At 42.3% G+C, this 16,930-nt stretch overlaps 2 protein-coding genes across 3 annotated transcripts in view; one reads left to right on the forward strand and one right to left on the reverse strand.

Annotated features, from left to right (window-relative positions):
- The first annotated feature begins 5,617 nt into the window (after window positions 1-5,617).
- LOC134227466 (ubiquitin carboxyl-terminal hydrolase 5) lies at window positions 5,618-8,550 on the forward strand. The gene is made up of 2 exons (XM_062708981.1): window positions 5,618-8,066; window positions 8,139-8,550. Exons 1-2 carry the CDS (start codon window positions 5,810-5,812, stop codon window positions 8,309-8,311), a joined length of 2,430 nt encoding a protein of 809 aa, XP_062564965.1. The 5' UTR covers window positions 5,618-5,809; the 3' UTR covers window positions 8,312-8,550.
- Window positions 8,551-9,283: 733 nt separating this feature from the next.
- The window catches only part of LOC134224444 (phosphoserine phosphatase), a 34,275-nt gene continuing 26,628 nt past the window's right edge, over window positions 9,284-16,930 (reverse strand). For both annotated transcript variants that reach the window (XM_062703795.1, XM_062703796.1), the window contains 4 exons: window positions 10,084-10,473; window positions 9,745-10,025; window positions 9,512-9,676; window positions 9,284-9,444 (listed from right to left, as the gene is read on the reverse strand). In XM_062703795.1, coding sequence (XP_062559779.1) covers window positions 9,362-9,444; window positions 9,512-9,676; window positions 9,745-10,025; window positions 10,084-10,473 — 919 coding nt within the window. In that variant the 3' untranslated portion in view covers window positions 9,284-9,361. The remainder of the gene's footprint in view (window positions 9,445-9,511; window positions 9,677-9,744; window positions 10,026-10,083; window positions 10,474-16,930) is intronic.

Here is a 16,930-nt window from a genome sequence, read left to right on the forward strand (position 1 = left end):
CAGCAACTTCATGCAACGCATATTGGTTTTTGTTCCGTCAAAGGTAATTGATGGTACGATAAGATTTTTATCGTGCAATGCCATTAAAACCTGGGTAATCAATATGTTCTTCTTTTCTGCTACGAGTCCTGCCGTGAAGTGATGAGAAACTGGTACCTTGAAATGATCGTTCATAGCAGTTATGAGGAAAACTAATGCTTCTGTGGCCAGTTAATGCTTCAGTCCAATATCGAATACCCTGTTAGTACAGCCTCCAATACTACCATCAGCTTCAGTAAACAATTGCTTTCTGATAGACATCTCGTCCATCCCTAAATTCGCCAGAAGTAGCTTGCCTTTATCGTTCATTAATTTAACGTTGCATTCAATGATTTCTAGAGCTGCAGCTGAAATTCCCGGTTTACTGTCGACAACGTTGTACCATTGCGCAATTGTAGACTTATGTGGCAGATCATTACCGGGCTTAGCTTCTCCCTTGCAAACTCGTATGCCGCCGGAGAATGGTAATGCAAACCCATTGAAAACGATCGTATATCTTCACTGTATCGTGTGCCTTCTTTCGTATTAGTCGCCAATTTATATACGACTCTTGGCTTGTGAAACTTGATTGCCTAGAATTAATGTAAGGATATGAAGAAACATAATCCTAAGTATAACACTACTTCCTTGTCGAACTTACATCCAAAACTTCAGCATTCCTCTGCGATTTTGTCACCGACAGCTGCTTCATAGCCATTTGCAGTTGAGTTTGAAGACTATCAATTCTAGCCCGGAATTTTTCATTTTCCCTTTTGAGCTGTTCTTTTTGTGTCCTGGTTTCTTCCAGCTTATGGATTGCTACACTGTATGCCTGTTTTGCTCGTTGAGGGGATGAAAAGTCTGACTCTTGAACATCACCAGGGTACCGTATTCCCCTTGAGCGGATGGCAACTGCTGTATCAGGATTATGTGGGGCGCAACCGTTTGACGAAGGCTCAGCAGATCTGAGACAGTAAAAAAATTGATTAAGTAAAAGTAAAAGTGATTATGAAAAAAAACAGCAAAACACTTACCTGTTTAGTTCGTCTTCATATTCGCGATAGAATGTGATTGGCGTGTCATTATCAAATTGAAATTTGGAGTTTGTTTCAAAAGAAATGTCTTCTTCATGTGGTTGCTCAAAGATTTCGGCAAAAAGTTGCTCGCATTCTATGCGAACTTCTCCGAATGGAACAGCATCATTACGAAGATGTTTCCGCCCTCCTGTTGATATGAAATCCGCATGATGGAAATGACCAGAGCAAATAAAGTTCCTCTGTCCGTGTATGGGAAGGGATGTTCCCAAAGCCGCTTCCCATATTGCAATTTGCACTGCGTCGGTAGGTACACTGTTTGCAAAGTATGCTGGTTAACTAGTATTCAAGTGGTTCTTCGTTAAACTTACCGATGAAAAGATACTGAAGGCCCAGCTGTACGCTCCGTTTTCCGGCAGTTTTGCAAAAAACACTTTCGGACCATGTTTACAATTGATCTTCGGCAAACTGTAGAAGTAGCTTTCCCGAATATTTCCGACTGAGAGTTTGTAAACAATGCAATGACACTTAGTGCCCAACCGAGAGGGGTTATGTTTCTATAGTGACAACAGCGACAGTCGTCCTCTATAGTTTATTACCTCTATTTAATTTTATTTTTTTCTCCGGGATAGGCCTTCTTGATAAGTCATACTGCATTTGCTTGTCATTCAAAGACCCTTTGTTTATGGCATTTTCGAAAGTAAACACGGGATAAGGCTTTTCGGGAGGAAATTTTTCTCTCCGAGGTCGGGCCGATGACGGTTCGGAAAAAATTCTCGTTATAGGCCCGAAGTTGGAGAAGGCTTATACCAGACAGAAAAAACGAGTGGCTTGGCCGTTTTTAGGTGGACCTACACATATTTTGAAAATAACACGTTGTAGGCCCAATTAAAAATTTGTTTTTTCTAAGTAATTTAATTGAAGATGCGGAACATTTTTATACTATTAGTAGCTATTAGAGGATGCTATCGAAGGGTGTTAAAATTGAATTTGTTTACTTTTCATTGTAGGCCCTAATCAATTGTTAAGCGAGAAATCATGCATGATCGTTGTTTTGAAAAATCATGCATAATCGTCGTTTTGGAAAATCATGCATGATTTTTTGCTTTTCTTGACATATCCTGTTTGACCATTCCTTCCCCATAAAACATCCTACCGACTTTTCCCGCGACTTAGTCGGTTTTCGTCGGTCGGATCGGCCTACTTTGCATCCGACTAATCGGTTGTTTGTTGCACAGACGCTTATGGGAGCTTTACAGGGGCGTTTAGCGATTAAACAATACATTAAATCGGCCGACTAAATCAATAGATTTGAAGCAATTTAGTCGGTAGACTAATCGGCTAGCATAGTCGACGGCAGAAAAGCAATCAAACCGACAAAATCGACCGATGAAAATCTGAAGAATTGGATGATTAATCAACTGATTCAATCAAATAATGAAATGCAGCCGACGAAATCGGCTGATTAAAAGCCAGTAAATTGCTCGATTAGTAATTGTATTCTAATGGACAGTAGACGATTCCCGATGAAATCGGTTGTTTTTGGTCTACCAAAATAAGTTATTAATCGGATATTTAAAACCGAAAGCAAGCATAACCCGACGAAATAGGGTGATTTATTTGTATTTGTTTGATCGATATTATATGATTTAGTAAGTGATGAACTTATTTTGAAAATAAATTTATTTATTATTTATTCAGACTAAGGCCAAAGTGGCCTTTGCAGTACCGTCAACTGGGGGGAAGATGATCATTTTAAGACAAAACATGCAATAGCAATGTGTGTTTACATTTTAAATCGAAACAAATATTTTCAAAACATGGACTGCTATACGTTGCATCAATCAACAACTTTAGTTTTCTGAAATGCATTCGCATTTATTAAAATAAATTAAATTATCACACATTTTTGGAGTAATCTGGTTTGGAGTGAAGTTGATCAAGACAGCTCTACTAAAATCATTATGACCTAGTAGTTAAAATACACTAGGTTATTTGTATTAATGTTGAATTTACTACGTAAAGAAGTTTACGAAGTCAATATTTGAAACGAAAATAGCGTCATTTATGACTATCTCTCTCTTTCTTCCACAAAATACATTTTCATGTTTATAATCGAAAACTCAGATTTCTACCTAGCGGTAACATAACTTGAACGGAGAATATTGTTGACTACCGTTTCATAAAAAATTTGGCACTTTTGACTGACACATCAAATGATCATCTTCACCTCAATGATCATCTTCCCCCAGTTGACTGTACACATAAAAATCGTCTATATTCGGCTCGGTCCACGGCTACACGTCGCCAACCACACAGTCTACGGAGGGTCTGCAAGTCATCTTCCACCTGCCCGCTGCGCAACTAGCCTTCTTGTGCCCGTTGGATCGTTGTCGAGAACCATTTTCACCGGATTACTGTCCGACATTCTGGTTATGTGCCCGGCCCACCACCGCATTCTTCCGATTTTTGCAGTGCGATGGTTCTCCCAACAGCTGTTGCAACTCGTGTTCATTCGTCTCCTCCACGCATCGTACCCTAGATAGTACGCAGCACTTTCCTTTCAAAACTCCAAATGAATATTAATCACTATGAAATAGAGTATAAAAAATTAATTTGAGAGCATCTTCCTTCAGAAAGCAAGAAAAGCCGTAGATCCCGGCCCATGTCTTGATGGGTATACGATATGTAGGGTCCAGGTCTTCCTGGAGTTGATGGCTGCCATTCGTGAGGAAATAGGCTATCGGAAAATGAAGGCAACTAGAAATAGTTGGTTTAAAAATACTTGAATATTTCAAAAACGCGTTAAAAGTTTAGTTCACCTTTTAGATAATTATCCTTGCAACAGGTTGCATTTGAAGAGGAATCCTGTCCTATTTCTATTGATTATGGGTCGGAACTATGATAAAAGCACCATTACCGCCAGGTGGATAGTTTAGATTTTTGAAGAATTGAACTTAAAAAAAGATAGAAAACTGGTCACCTTTAGCTCATTCCCACCAGACAGATTCCTGGCTGAAGATTGGAAGGGCTTCGAAAATTGTTCCATTCAGCCTCCATAATCTGAGTTTTTCGTGTTTTGCTGAAATAAAAAATGTATTTGGTCATAGCTTCAGAGTTCATAATCTGATCCGATCATTTCACCATGGGAAACAGTGGGATAGAATTCCTCTCGAATGCAAGCAAGCCAATGCGAACAAATCAGTTGAAGATAAGTGCCCAAACATGTAGTGAAGAACTGGTTTATTACTAATTTTACAATAAAGTAATATAAAAGAATGTAGTTTGACCAAAGACTCTTAGGGCCAATTTGTTCACCTCCGGTTTAACTCTAAAGCGGTATTTACCCCGCTTAAACCTGGTTTAGTGACTAAGCGGGGGTGAAGAAATTGACCCTTAGTCAATAGTCCAGTCCGACCAATATTCAATGGAAACCAAAAATTTCCGTCGAAATTTATTGCGAGTTAACGATAAGTGCCAAAAATGAACGATACTTTTTGCACACACACATACTTGCCATTGTATACTCTAGGATAGGATGCGACAATTGAATTGCGAATGCCTTGTTGTTTCCTTAGTCGGTTGCTTCAACGAGGTGGTGACCAGTGCCTCCAAAATTTTTTTTGTGCAAAATCCGCCGAATAATATATGTAAAAAAATAATGTTTTCTCGTTCATTTCTTCTATTATTCATAATAAAAGATGCTACGTACTTTAGTAAAAAAGTTTTTACATTGAGTTAGACGAGTTTTACAGTGCAATGAGTAAAAAGTTGGTTAATTATGCTCCAAATCTAGTGTTTTAAATTAGCATAACCCTTGAGAATCATGCATACATCATTTGCAGTCTAGCATAAATTCATTTTACCCAAAAAATCGAAAAACAAACTTTTGAATTTTGTCATAAATTTCAATTTAATTACCCAGCAACACGGCCAAGGTAACAACAAGCTGCCCTTTTGAAAATGTGATACCGCCGATCGAAGTAATCGATTGTCATTTTCACCCAATCAGCAACCGGTACGATTTTGACAGAAAATCGGTACGATTTTAATGACTAATTGGCACATCCTATCCTAGTGTATACTGCACTACGCATTTTGGAACTAACATGTTAGATATTCTCTTTCTAACTAATTTTCATAATTATATTTTGTGCAATGATCTCAACTGCTTCACATGTAAACAATACACTAAACAGATGTAATTTATCAACTATTACCCCGATTAAATCGGCTATATAAACACTACTTGATCCATCGATTGATACGTCGATCTAAATAATGTCTAAGAGCCACCCGACTAAATAGGTTGTCCATGCATATGATTTGGTCAGCACCAGATTTAGTTGGCATTCATGATGGTTGATTTTCACTACACCCGATTTCGTCGGTGAATAAACAGCTGATTTCGTCGACACCTTTATTGGCACCCGATTTCGTCGGAGATAAAAACAGTTGTTATCCTCGGCACCCGACTTCGTCGGTGTATCAGGAAATTATCCATCTGTCAAATGTTTTATGGGGTCCCCTCAAACGAATCTGCCGCATAAAAAAACCCGCAAAAATTTGACATTCGAGTTTGATGCAACGACGAGAAAACACTGCATCGCCAGTCGCCGCATAAAATTTTCTTTTGTCATCGTTTTCACGCGTGAAGTGCATTAAATAAATTATATTAGCAGAAAGTTTATTCTTAATCCAGAGTGATTTGCAGAAAAAACATCAAACACAACCTGTTCCAAACTACTGCGTTCAATATGGAAGCCCTCCAGAAGTACCTCGGTCAGATCAAGGTTCCGTGTGGAAACGACAATGTCTACAAGGAGGAATGCATGTACGGTTTCGACAATCCGGAATCTCCGACGGGACTTTACGTAAGTTTGACCAGTTTTCTCGGGTTTGGCGAGGAGTACGCTCGAGTATATGCGGAGAAAAGCGGGAACCGGGTGTTTTTGCATTTGAAGCGCGATAAGATCGAAATTGCCGAGCCGCCGCAAGAAGGACCGGAGAAGAAAATAACTCGCCTGGCCATCGGAGTAGATGGAGGCTTTCCTTCGGAGCAAAAGAAATACGAATACAAAGAGCAGTACAAAGTGGTTTTGCTACCGGAAGGAACTAGTTTTGCGTACCCTCATCAGGACTTGCCCCTTCTGGTTCAGAATTCTGCCGAAGCGGTGCTGAATGCGGAAGCGGCGTCGGTAAAACGGGAACGAGAGCAAATGACTGGAACCTGGGATGGTGAAGTGCGGCAGGTTTCCCAGCATGCAAAGAACCTGTTGCAATTGGACAATGGACGGAAGATTCCACCGACCGGGTGGAAATGCGAACGCTGTGATTTGACCAGCAATCTGTGGCTGAACTTGACGGATGGTGCAATTCTCTGCGGTCGGAAGTTTTATGATGGAACTGGAGGCAACGACCATGCGTTGAACCACTATCGAGAAACGAATTATCCATTGGCTGTGAAGCTGGGAACAATCACGGCCGAAGGAAAGGGTGATGTTTACAGCTATCAGGAGGACGACATGGTAGAAGATCCCTACCTGGTCAAACATTTGGTCCATTGGGGTATTAACGTGGGTCAACTGGAGAAAACGGAGAAGTCAATGGTCGAGTTGGAACTGGATCTCAACCAGAAGATTGGCGAGTGGGGAATTCTTTGTGAAAGCGCCAGCAATTTAAAACCGATTGCGGGCCCAGGACTAACCGGAATGAAGAATTTGGGAAACTCATGCTATCTCAATAGCGTGATGCAAGTAGTATTTACTATTCCGGATTTCACCCGTCGGTTCGTCGACGGAGCGAAAGAAATTTTCGAAAGTTTCCCCGCTGATCCGGCAAATGACTTCAACGTTCAAATGGCGAAGCTTGGAGTTGGTCTGTGCAGCGGGAAATATAGCTCTCTCACTGAAAACAGTATGGATACTGTCGACAATTCATCCGGTATCGCTCCCACCATGTTTAAAGCGTTAATCGGTAAAGGCCATCCTGATTTTTCAACCAAACATCAGCAAGATGCTCAGGAATTCTTTTTGCATTTGGTCAATACGCTCCAGAAGCATTCCTTAAATCAGGCGGATCCAGCTGATGCCCTAAAGTTCAGTATCGAAGATCGGGTCGAATGTTGCTCTAGCGGAAAAGTGATGTACAATCGTCGCGATGAGTGGTGCCTCCCACTGCAGATTCCCCTTAATCTTGCGACCAACATTGCCGAGGTCAAGAAGTACGAAGAAGACTTAGCCCTAGCCGAGAAAGAAGGGCGCCGTCTGGAGCCAGAAGCCTTAGTCCGTCCAAAAATTCCCTTGAGCGCCTGCTTGGACACATTTGCTCAGGCTGAAACGGTGGAACAGTTCTACAGCACCGCTATTAATGGAAAGACCACTGCCAAGAAGACCACCAAGTTGGCCACAATGCCAGACTTCCTAATGCTGCACTTGAAGAAATTCACTCTCAGAGAAGATTGGACTTCCGTGAAGCTGGATGTGGCCATTGATATCCCAGAAATTTTAGATCTCGAAACACTTCGCGGAACTGGTAAGCAGCCCAATGAAGAGGAACTTCCAGAGCTTGTTGGAAAAGCTCCCTCACCGCCTCCGATGGATCCGGAAGTTTTAGAACAGCTCATGGCGATGGGATTTCCAGCGGAGGCATGCAAGCGGGCCATTTTCTTCACCAAAAATTCCGGAGCCATTGCGGCCACCCAGTGGATCATGGAACATATCGCTGATGCTGATTTCGCTGCACCATTTGTTCCCCCAGGAACCGATACCGGAAAGTCATCTGCAGCTTTTGTGCCGGATCCGATGGGGCTTGAAATGCTGATGGGCATGGGTTTCACCGATTTGCAAGCGACCAAAGCACTCAAAGAAACCCAAAACAACACGGAACGGGCTGTAGATTGGATTTTCTCACATACGGACGAACTTAACGCAATTGCTATGGGAGTTGAAGAGACTGAAGCCGCTGCAGAACCGAGCACCTCGAGCGCTGCGCAGTATCGTGATGGACCTGGAAGTAAGTTGATCGCAATGTTCTAATCCAAATATATAAACCTCATTAATTTCCTTTGCCCTCTTTGTTTTACAGAATACAAATTGGTTGCATTTATTTCTCACATGGGAAGCTCGTCCCAAGTTGGCCACTACGTGTGCCACATCCTCAAGGACGGTCAGTGGGTAATTTTCAATGACAACAAGGTGGCCATATCGCAAAACCCTCCGAAGGAACTCGGCTACCTATACTTATACCAACGAGTCTAGAGCCAAGCGAACAAAACAGGTAATCGATGGGTATTGGAACTCTCTTGTTTCTTTAGCTGATTGTTTGCTCTTCGGAAACGCTGAAATAATTTCTAGAGCGCGTTTGAGTTCGACTAAATAAAAACTGCTGCATCATTTATCGATTTACATAACTAGTTGTAAATTTAGTGCTGACTTATTCTATTTTCCTGTAGCACGCCAAGCAGATAATAAAAGGAATCGTACTTTTTCCCAACTTATCTTCCCCTGACTACCTGATTGATTCGCGTGAAGATTTTTTGGTTCCATTAGATTTGCGCATGATAGAAAATGTGAGAAACACGTCCTTGGAGTCTCCTGAGTGGACATTTGATATTAGCAATCATTTATACAGAATTTAACTGATTTTCCATCAGGATGGAGAGATGTGGCCGCGATCCGTGTATTGTGGCATCAAATTGTTGATTCAGTGTTATCTGTTTCGATCAGGGAATCATTTTTTCTGGAATGCGCATACGAAACAAGCAACAAAAGAGAACCAACGACAAAGCTTTGTTTTGTCGGAGAAAATAATGACAAAGATCCGAAAAATTTTGTCAGTAACAAAAAGAAGACAATCTTGTTGCTAACTTTTCATCCCGTTATTTTGCATTATTTCTTGAGCAAATTTCGGTTTCATGCTATCATAGTTTCTGCTTTTTAGGAAATATTCGAGATTCCAACAATGATTACAAAATAAGCATCGTATTTTGGGAAATATCAGAGCATGCAAGGCAAATGATTCTTGTCATATTGTGTTCGGGCTCTGATAAAGGTTTGTCGCTAGGTGCGTTTGTCAGTAACAAACTCTGTTGACGACAAAGAGTATATTGTTAGGCGTTGCTCGAATATTGATTCCCTGGTTTCGATGCAAGCAAAATAAATTAAAATTAAGGTCAATGGTCTGTTCGAATATTTGCAGCCCTACACACAAACGAAGCCAATAAGCATGAGTAGATTGAGCGCACTGCACACAACATTTATTTCCTTAAAACTAAATTTACAAGCTAAGACACGATAATAAGACTATGATCACCAAAGTAAATCAGCAAAATTCGTTACATAATACGTAGCCCGCTTGTTAACTTCTTCCCGCACAACGTTTCCTCCATATCCTGCAGAAGAAAAAAAATCGAATTACAATAACCTCTTCATAAAAGTTTTTTTGTGAGTAAATCTCACCAATGAAGAAATCTGCAGGCGGACATGCTTCCAAATCTGTCATTCCATCGCCAACCATTGCCACCACCTTGTCGCTGTTGAACCGATTCTTGATGATTTTGATTGCTTCTCCCTTGCCACCAGATTTTGAAGTTGCTTGGGTGGTGTCGAAACCGGCGTAACTGCCTACAATTAGCGTAACAGAAAACAGAGTCACCAAGATTCATCAATATGAGGCGAAGATAGAAACTCACCATTGAAGTGGAAATACAGCTTGTTGGCAAAGAGATTACACGGCGGCACCTCCAGTGCATCGGCCACCGGTTCAATCAAACAATCGAATCCCCCGCTAACGAGATAGATTTCGGCGCCGTTCTGTCGCAGTTGGTCAATAAGTTCTCGAACACCACCGGAAACCGTACTCGGGTGAGTCTTGAGGAACTCACGAATCTGTCGCTGGGACGGTTTAATGATATCCAATCGTCGTTTCAACGCTTCCTGGAAGGTCATACTGCCTCCCATAGCTTCTTTGGTTCTGGAATAAAGGTTTAACTTTAGTGATGATGATTGGGTTCACTTGCAAATATACTTACAAGGCTGCTACTTCCTCCCCCTTTCCGCAGAATTGCGCCAACTCATCGATACCCTCCTCGGTGATGATAGTGGAGTCCACATCAAAACACACGATTTGTGCCCTCTTGAGCATTTCGCGTGCTTCGCTCGGCCGTTTGACCACGTCCAGTGTTGCGCATCGGTCGTTGGTCATTTTGTTCGCCGCAGGCTGATGGGGGGTTCCGTTTGTGTGCTTACTGTTGCGGATGGATTTGAAAATTGGTGGCGCAGGGAGACTGTTCCGCCGAGAGGCCACTTCTAGGGGACCGTTTCCTGCCGATCCAACAGCGCCGGCTGCCGCCACCACACTGGCCACCGAGTGGTGTGAGCTTTCGGTGGCAGAAATAGCCACCAAGCTGCCGAACAGTGCACTGTTTGAGTGGAGTAGAAGAAGGTGGATAGTGAGAATAGGTGAGAATGTGTTCAGTCTATGTGGGTGTTTATGTTGCAAGGTAAATCACATAAAAACATCTATGATAGTGATAATGTTGTTACCATAGTTAGGGTGGGTGTACTAATTGTCGCCATACATAAGAAAAACATTTTTTTTTTAAATAAGTGAAAGGCATGTGGGTGGGCTTTACATATCAAGCGAAAGGTTTTACTTCCTGCTCCTTAGAACAGCTGTGAAAACCACAATAAAATTTGTTATTATCCTCAAAATTTATTAATCCATAATAGGAACGCATGCACCAGTTGTGACACTATTCTTAATTTTGGTTCCTTATTTGGCAAATCCCATTGTTTTCTTATGAGACTTGCCAAATTGGGACCACTAGTGCGACAACTGATGCAAAGGACGCCAAAAATTAAGCAAAATCATTTTTTACAATTATGCTTTGCTTGTTTTGAAGGTGGTCAAAGGTGTTATCGTATCATATGAATATGCTTTATCGATATGAACTTGGTTTGCGTTGATTTGATTGGCCATTTGGCATATAAAGCTCTAGTGCGACAACTGGTGCTATAGCCACAACTGGTACATCTAGCCTAGTACTGTTATCTTAAGAATAGAGTAAATGACTTGATTTTGCAACAAATATTACACTCTGACCTTCATTTATCGTATACGCCAAGAATCCCATTATTGATTGAGGTTTCATTATCGATGAACGATACCACAAAGCGCTTTCTTCCCCATCAATCAGCGCAACATACCTGAGACATCGTCGCCCCTACCTGCGTCGGCATTTCCACTGAAAGTCAATTTTTGCCTTCCATGTAACATCAATGGTTTCTGGAACAACTTGCCAAACCTAGAACTGTCAACCGTGTTTCTTCGCTGCTCCGGTACCCCGGATGGAAATACAAGTGGATATGTAAGGTAGGTTCAAATATCTGGCACTCTGTTGCGATAGGGATCTTTCGAGAGATCCCATTTAACGTCCTCCAGATTAGCAAAGATCTCCAAGTCGTAGGAGTCCGACTACGAGGAAGCATTCCCATCAGCGTAGTGAATGTTTACCTCCCCTGCGGAGCAATCTCCGGCAGTAAGCAAAAGGTGAGCAGAATCATTCGCGAGGTCCCCTCTCCTCTTTTCTTGTGGGAGACGTGGGGTGGAAGAAGGTCTGATCCCCGTGGCGTCGTCTTTCTCGAGACTTTCGAGGAGGCTGATCGCGTTCCCCTCAATGATGGCATCCCTACCTTTTTCAACTCTTACTTCTCCAAGATTGTCCTTGGCGCCGCTGCTTCTTCCATCCCTCATAGTCAAACCAATACTCGGTCTGGAAGAATAGCACTCCGTTGGTGGTCGGGTGAGACGCGTCGAGCCCTCAAAGCCAGAAGGAAGACACTCCGAGCGCTCAGAAGGCTTCCCCCTGGACATCCAAATAAGGTAAGTGCTTTGGATAACTACAAGCAAAAATACTACGAATGTCGTACGATTATCCAAGACGCCAAAAGTAAGCAGTAGGAGGACTTCCTTGACTCCTAACATCCGGCCCAATCCGCCGCCGAGTTAGGGGGGAAAGTCAATGCATTAAGTAGCAAGCGTAGATCTTTCCCCACCCACATCGATTCACAAGACCGTACTATCTCTGACCCGACAGAGGTGGCTACCCAAGTAAGCAAAAGTTTCTTTTAAAGTACGTTTTCCGCTTAATCAGCTTGACTGACCGGATTAAGCAAAAAACGTACCTTTAAAGCAACGTTTGGTTACTTGAGTAATGTACATATTTTGCATCACTCGCATCATTAAGTGGATACCCAGCCGATTTTCAAAGGCTCATAGCCACCAGAACCTGACGCTCCAGAAACCAGCCCTTTTCAGTCGCCGAGCTTTCCTTCGCTCTTGTCAGAAACAACGGGAAGTATTCTGTCCGGATGGAATAGGGTATCCGATGCTAAAAAACCTTGCCTCCTACCACACAAATGGTTTTCCTCGACCTGATAAATCAAGCCTGGACAAATCAAACCTTTCCCGACGAGTGGTGCCTCACTCTCGTTTTTCTGATTCCAAAAAAGAGTATCTCCTCCCGCGACACCGGTGATTACCGGCCTAGCTCACTGACCTCGTCGAGAGGTTGGTAAACCGTAGGCTGCGTGAAAAAGTTGAAGCTGACGGAAGATTTGGCTTCCGTCAACACGCCTTTGGCCCGGGGTATGGGGCCAGCTCGTACTTCGCCGGATTAGGAGACGTACTCCAAAGTGCCTTCGACCAAGGGAAACACGCCGATCTAGTTTCTCTGGATAACTCGAAGGCGTTCATCCGCACTTGCTCGCCCACTAGTGCTGGGAATGGGCGATACCGATACGATATATCGGGAATCGATATTTTCGCTCCGATTAATCGATATTTCGTATCGATTTTTTTAAGTTCGATATTTGACCGTATCGATTTTTTCTAGCGGATATAGGATTTCGATTTTTTAAATTCCAAAAATATAGCACATTAGGCACAATCTGTTAAGAACAGCGAAACAGCGAAACTTTGATGTACGATTCGATGACCTTAAATAAAAAATCTAAACTATCCTTGTTTTTTTTTGCTCGTACTGTTAATTTTTCGGGCGTATCGATATATCGGTATATCGATGTTTCAACGCCGATATTTTTCGACATCGATATTATGACAATAAAAACATCGATTCGGCAGTATCGATATTTTCCCGAAAAACGCCCATTCCTAAACTAGTGGACCATCCATCGTTAACATTTTATCTTTTATTCGCAACTTTCTCTCCCGGCGGTCCTTTCGGGTCCTTATCGGCAGCTACGCCTAAGGGATAGGGAATCAATTTTTCGTCGATGCGCATACGAAACAAACGACAAAAGAGAACCAACGACAAAGCTTTGTTTTTGTCGGAGATAATAATGACAAGGATCCGAAATATTTTGTCCACAACAAAAAAGAAGACAATTTTGTTGCCAACTTTTCATTCCGTTATTTTGCATTCTCCATAGAACAAATTTCGGTTTTATGCTATCGTAGTTCCTACTTTCATGGAAATATTACAGAATCTAACTCTGATTACAAAAATAGCCTTGATTTCTCGGAAATATCAGTGCATGCAAGGCAAATGATTCTTGTCATATTGTGTTCAGGTTCTGACAAAGACTTGTTGCAAGACGCATTTGTCATTAACAAACTCTGTTGCTGACAAAGGGTATATTGTTAGGCGTTGCTCGAATATTGAATCCCTGCTCAAGAACATACCAGGAGGAAACAGGAGTCCCGCAGGGCTCTGTTCTGGCGGTGACCCTGTTTCTAGTTGCAATGAATGGGGTTTTCAACGGCCTACCAAAGAACATCAACGTCGTTGTTTACGCGGACGACATCCAGCTTGTGGTTGTCGGAGACACTCCGGCACGAACGCGTATCCGAACCCAAGCAGCGGTTAGTGCAGTCCATCGGTGGGCCATGTTTTCAACGGGCGACATCGTCTCTCCGGCCCCAGTCTCAAGATTAATGGGCAGCCGATCCCAAACCGGAAACTCGTCAAGGTCCTCGGAGTTTCCATCGACCGAGGACTGTCTTTTGTCCCTCATTTCCAAGCGGTCAAAACCGGCTGCAAATCGAGGATTAACCTTGTTAAAACCTTATCAAGGCCGCATAGGACAAACAACAGGGCCACTCGGTATCGTATCGGGCAAGCGTTGATTGACAGCAGACTGCTTTACGGACTGGAGCTGACTTGTGTAGCACGTCGAGAGCTTGTCAGCATACTCTCCCCAGTTTTCAACCAGTTCCGCCACATCTGGAAACCAAAGTGCCCCCCTCCTTGTTAAAGGGGATCGGATGGCCGATAGCCGGCGTCAGCCTCCCCCCAGTGGCTAGGGTCCACTGGCACGGAGTTAGAAGCTGGCTCTCCTTTACAGCCAACATAAATCACTACATTGCGAGGCGCTTCAAAAGAGGGGACAACACAGAAGCCCTACGTAGCGTAGATCAGTCGCCGAGCAAGAACACGAAAATTGTCGCTCTCAGAGTGAGCCTTGCTTTCAGCGATATAGGGCACTGCACGGAAACATCTCTTTCTCTTTCGTTCTTCATAAGTTTTGACGTTTACTGGCCTTGTTGTTTTCAAATTTCTTTGCAGCGAAAAAGAGACAAAGCAGTCCGTGCAGTGCCCTATTCTACCTTTTGCTTGATTGCGATCTGAACATCGTCATCGCCGTCATGACGTTCTGAGTTTTTTTTTTTGCGAAAACCCTCCGCTCCGAATAGTTTTTTTTTGCGGAAACCCTTCACTCTAAGTTTGAGTTTGATGTCTGACTGCAGTGATCAAACTTCGGAGAACAGCGCGTTTCAATCATTGGATTCCTGGATTACCGATCAGCCATAGACGGCCACCCGGCGAAGTTTGTCGATGAGGACTCCCCACCGTGGAAGACAACCATGATCTATTTCTTTGTCCCGCTTTTTAGTCCTATTTTACTTTTCTTTACCTTTACCTTAAAACAAGTTTTAATGTATTTTTTTTTTAATTTGTAGTTTTAATTTGCTTTAAATTGTTCTGTACTGTAAATATTTTTTCCCATTGACTTGTGGAAGGTCCCTAGGTTGGACCTGAGGGTCGCTGATTTCAGCCCCCTCCCCTGCCAGGTGCTTCCTTAGCACTGGCCATGCCAAAACAAGTGAAGAACTGAATAGGGTAAAGTGCCCAATAGTGGACCCCCAACCTGGGTGGTGCGGATAGAATCGATTTGGTTGTCAAACTGAAGCCAAAATTTTCTATTGTGCTGGAGCCATTGCCGGAATTGCCGGAACATTGAAGATTGTGGTTATGTTCGTTTTAAATCTTATATTGAGAAGTATTGATATTATTTGGGGAAAAATAAAAATAAACTTAGTTTGAGTTTTGCATTTTTGTAATAAATGTATTCACATTATATTTCGAGTGGATAATTATTGTCGCGCTCTTCTCAAACGCTCAGTTCTTCGCGGTGGTAACGCGCAAGCAAAGATTGCAGCAGCGCGCCCATAAGCTTTACACAGGGTGCGAGTCTGAGCTGTTAAATATAATAAGCCGCCGAATGGGGTTGCCATTGCTGAATAGCCGCCTTGTGTAAAGTAAATGGGCGCGCTCCGGCGCAATTCAACGGAGGCTGATTGAGATGATCACGATCAGAGTGTTTATCTTGGGATGCATATAGTAGGAATGCAACTAAAAAGCACTCGTTACGAAATTTCTCGAGATTCAGCAGCTGATTGGAGCAGGAATATATGTATACCATCGTAAAGCCATGTAGAGTCTCGCGCATTTGTGCGCCTTCATGTACCATGGAGAGAGAAATTCGAAGAGCGGGAAATGTTGGACAACCGTGTAACTGCAAAATAATTTTGCTTATGGGATTGATTTCAAAATATCCCGCTACTTGCTTGAGAGCAGAAAATCGACTCTATCCGCAGCATCCAGCCCCCAACCAATAGTGGACCCTCAAGCCATTTTTGCAGTATTACAGCACAATGTAAACATTTTGCTTTGAAATTCTATCGGGAGAACCTATCTTACAGTTCTATGATTTGATTACATGCATTGGAAATGCTATGGAAAGTAAAATTAGATGATTTTTTACAATTCTATAAAAAAATAAACACAAGACTGTCCATTATAGGAATATTTTGCGGGGTCCATAACAGGGATGTCCATGAAGTGTCGACTATAGGGAAGCAATTTCCTATAATGGACCCCCAGGGGTCTACTATAGGGCGAATTCAGTCAGACTTTAAAATGTAAATTTTAACGAATAACGTCGTGTATTTGAGTGTTTTATGTATTTATCTGTACTTGACTTGAATTGGATTTGGATTCGATTTAGATTGCATTTGGATTGGATTTGGATTTTAATTGTATTTGGATTGGGGTTCGATTGGATTTGGATTGGATTTAGATTGGATTTGGATTAGATTTGGATTGTATTTGTATTTGATTGGATTTGGATTGGATTTGGATTGGATTTAGATTGGATTTGGATTTGATTAGGATTGGATTCGGACTGGAATTTGGATTTGCATTAGATCTGGATTAGATTGGATTTGGATCGGATTTCGATTTGATTTGATCTGATTCGGATTAGAATTGGATTGGTATTGGGTTTGAATTGGATTTGGATTTGATTCGGTTTGAAATTGGATTAGATTTGGATATGGTTGGGATTAGAATGGTATTGGATTTGGACTGAATTTGAATTGAATGTGGATTGGGTTTGATTTGTATCAGATTTGGATTGTACTTGGACTGGATTTGGTTTGGAATGAATTAGGATTGGATTAGGATTAGATTCGAAGGGGCCCTCCTTAGCCGTGCGGTAAGAAGCGCGGCTGCAAAGCAAGACCATGCTGAGGGTGGCTGGGATCGATTCCCGGATGTAATGCCAATAAGAAGA

This window comes from Armigeres subalbatus, chromosome 3, assembly GCF_024139115.2.
Source record: "Armigeres subalbatus isolate Guangzhou_Male chromosome 3, GZ_Asu_2, whole genome shotgun sequence".
NCBI lineage: Eukaryota > Metazoa > Arthropoda > Insecta > Diptera > Culicidae > Armigeres > Armigeres subalbatus.

Bases quoted from the DNA above. Each gene is read 5' to 3' on its own strand.
- LOC134227466 (XM_062708981.1), top strand. From the start codon at position 5,810: ATGGAAGCCCTCCAGAAGTACCTCGGTCAGATCAAGGTTCCGTGTGGA. The intron at 8,067-8,138 runs GTAAGTTGATCG...TTTGTTTTACAG, and splicing joins GTATCGTGATGGACCTGGAA to AATACAAATTGGTTGCATTT.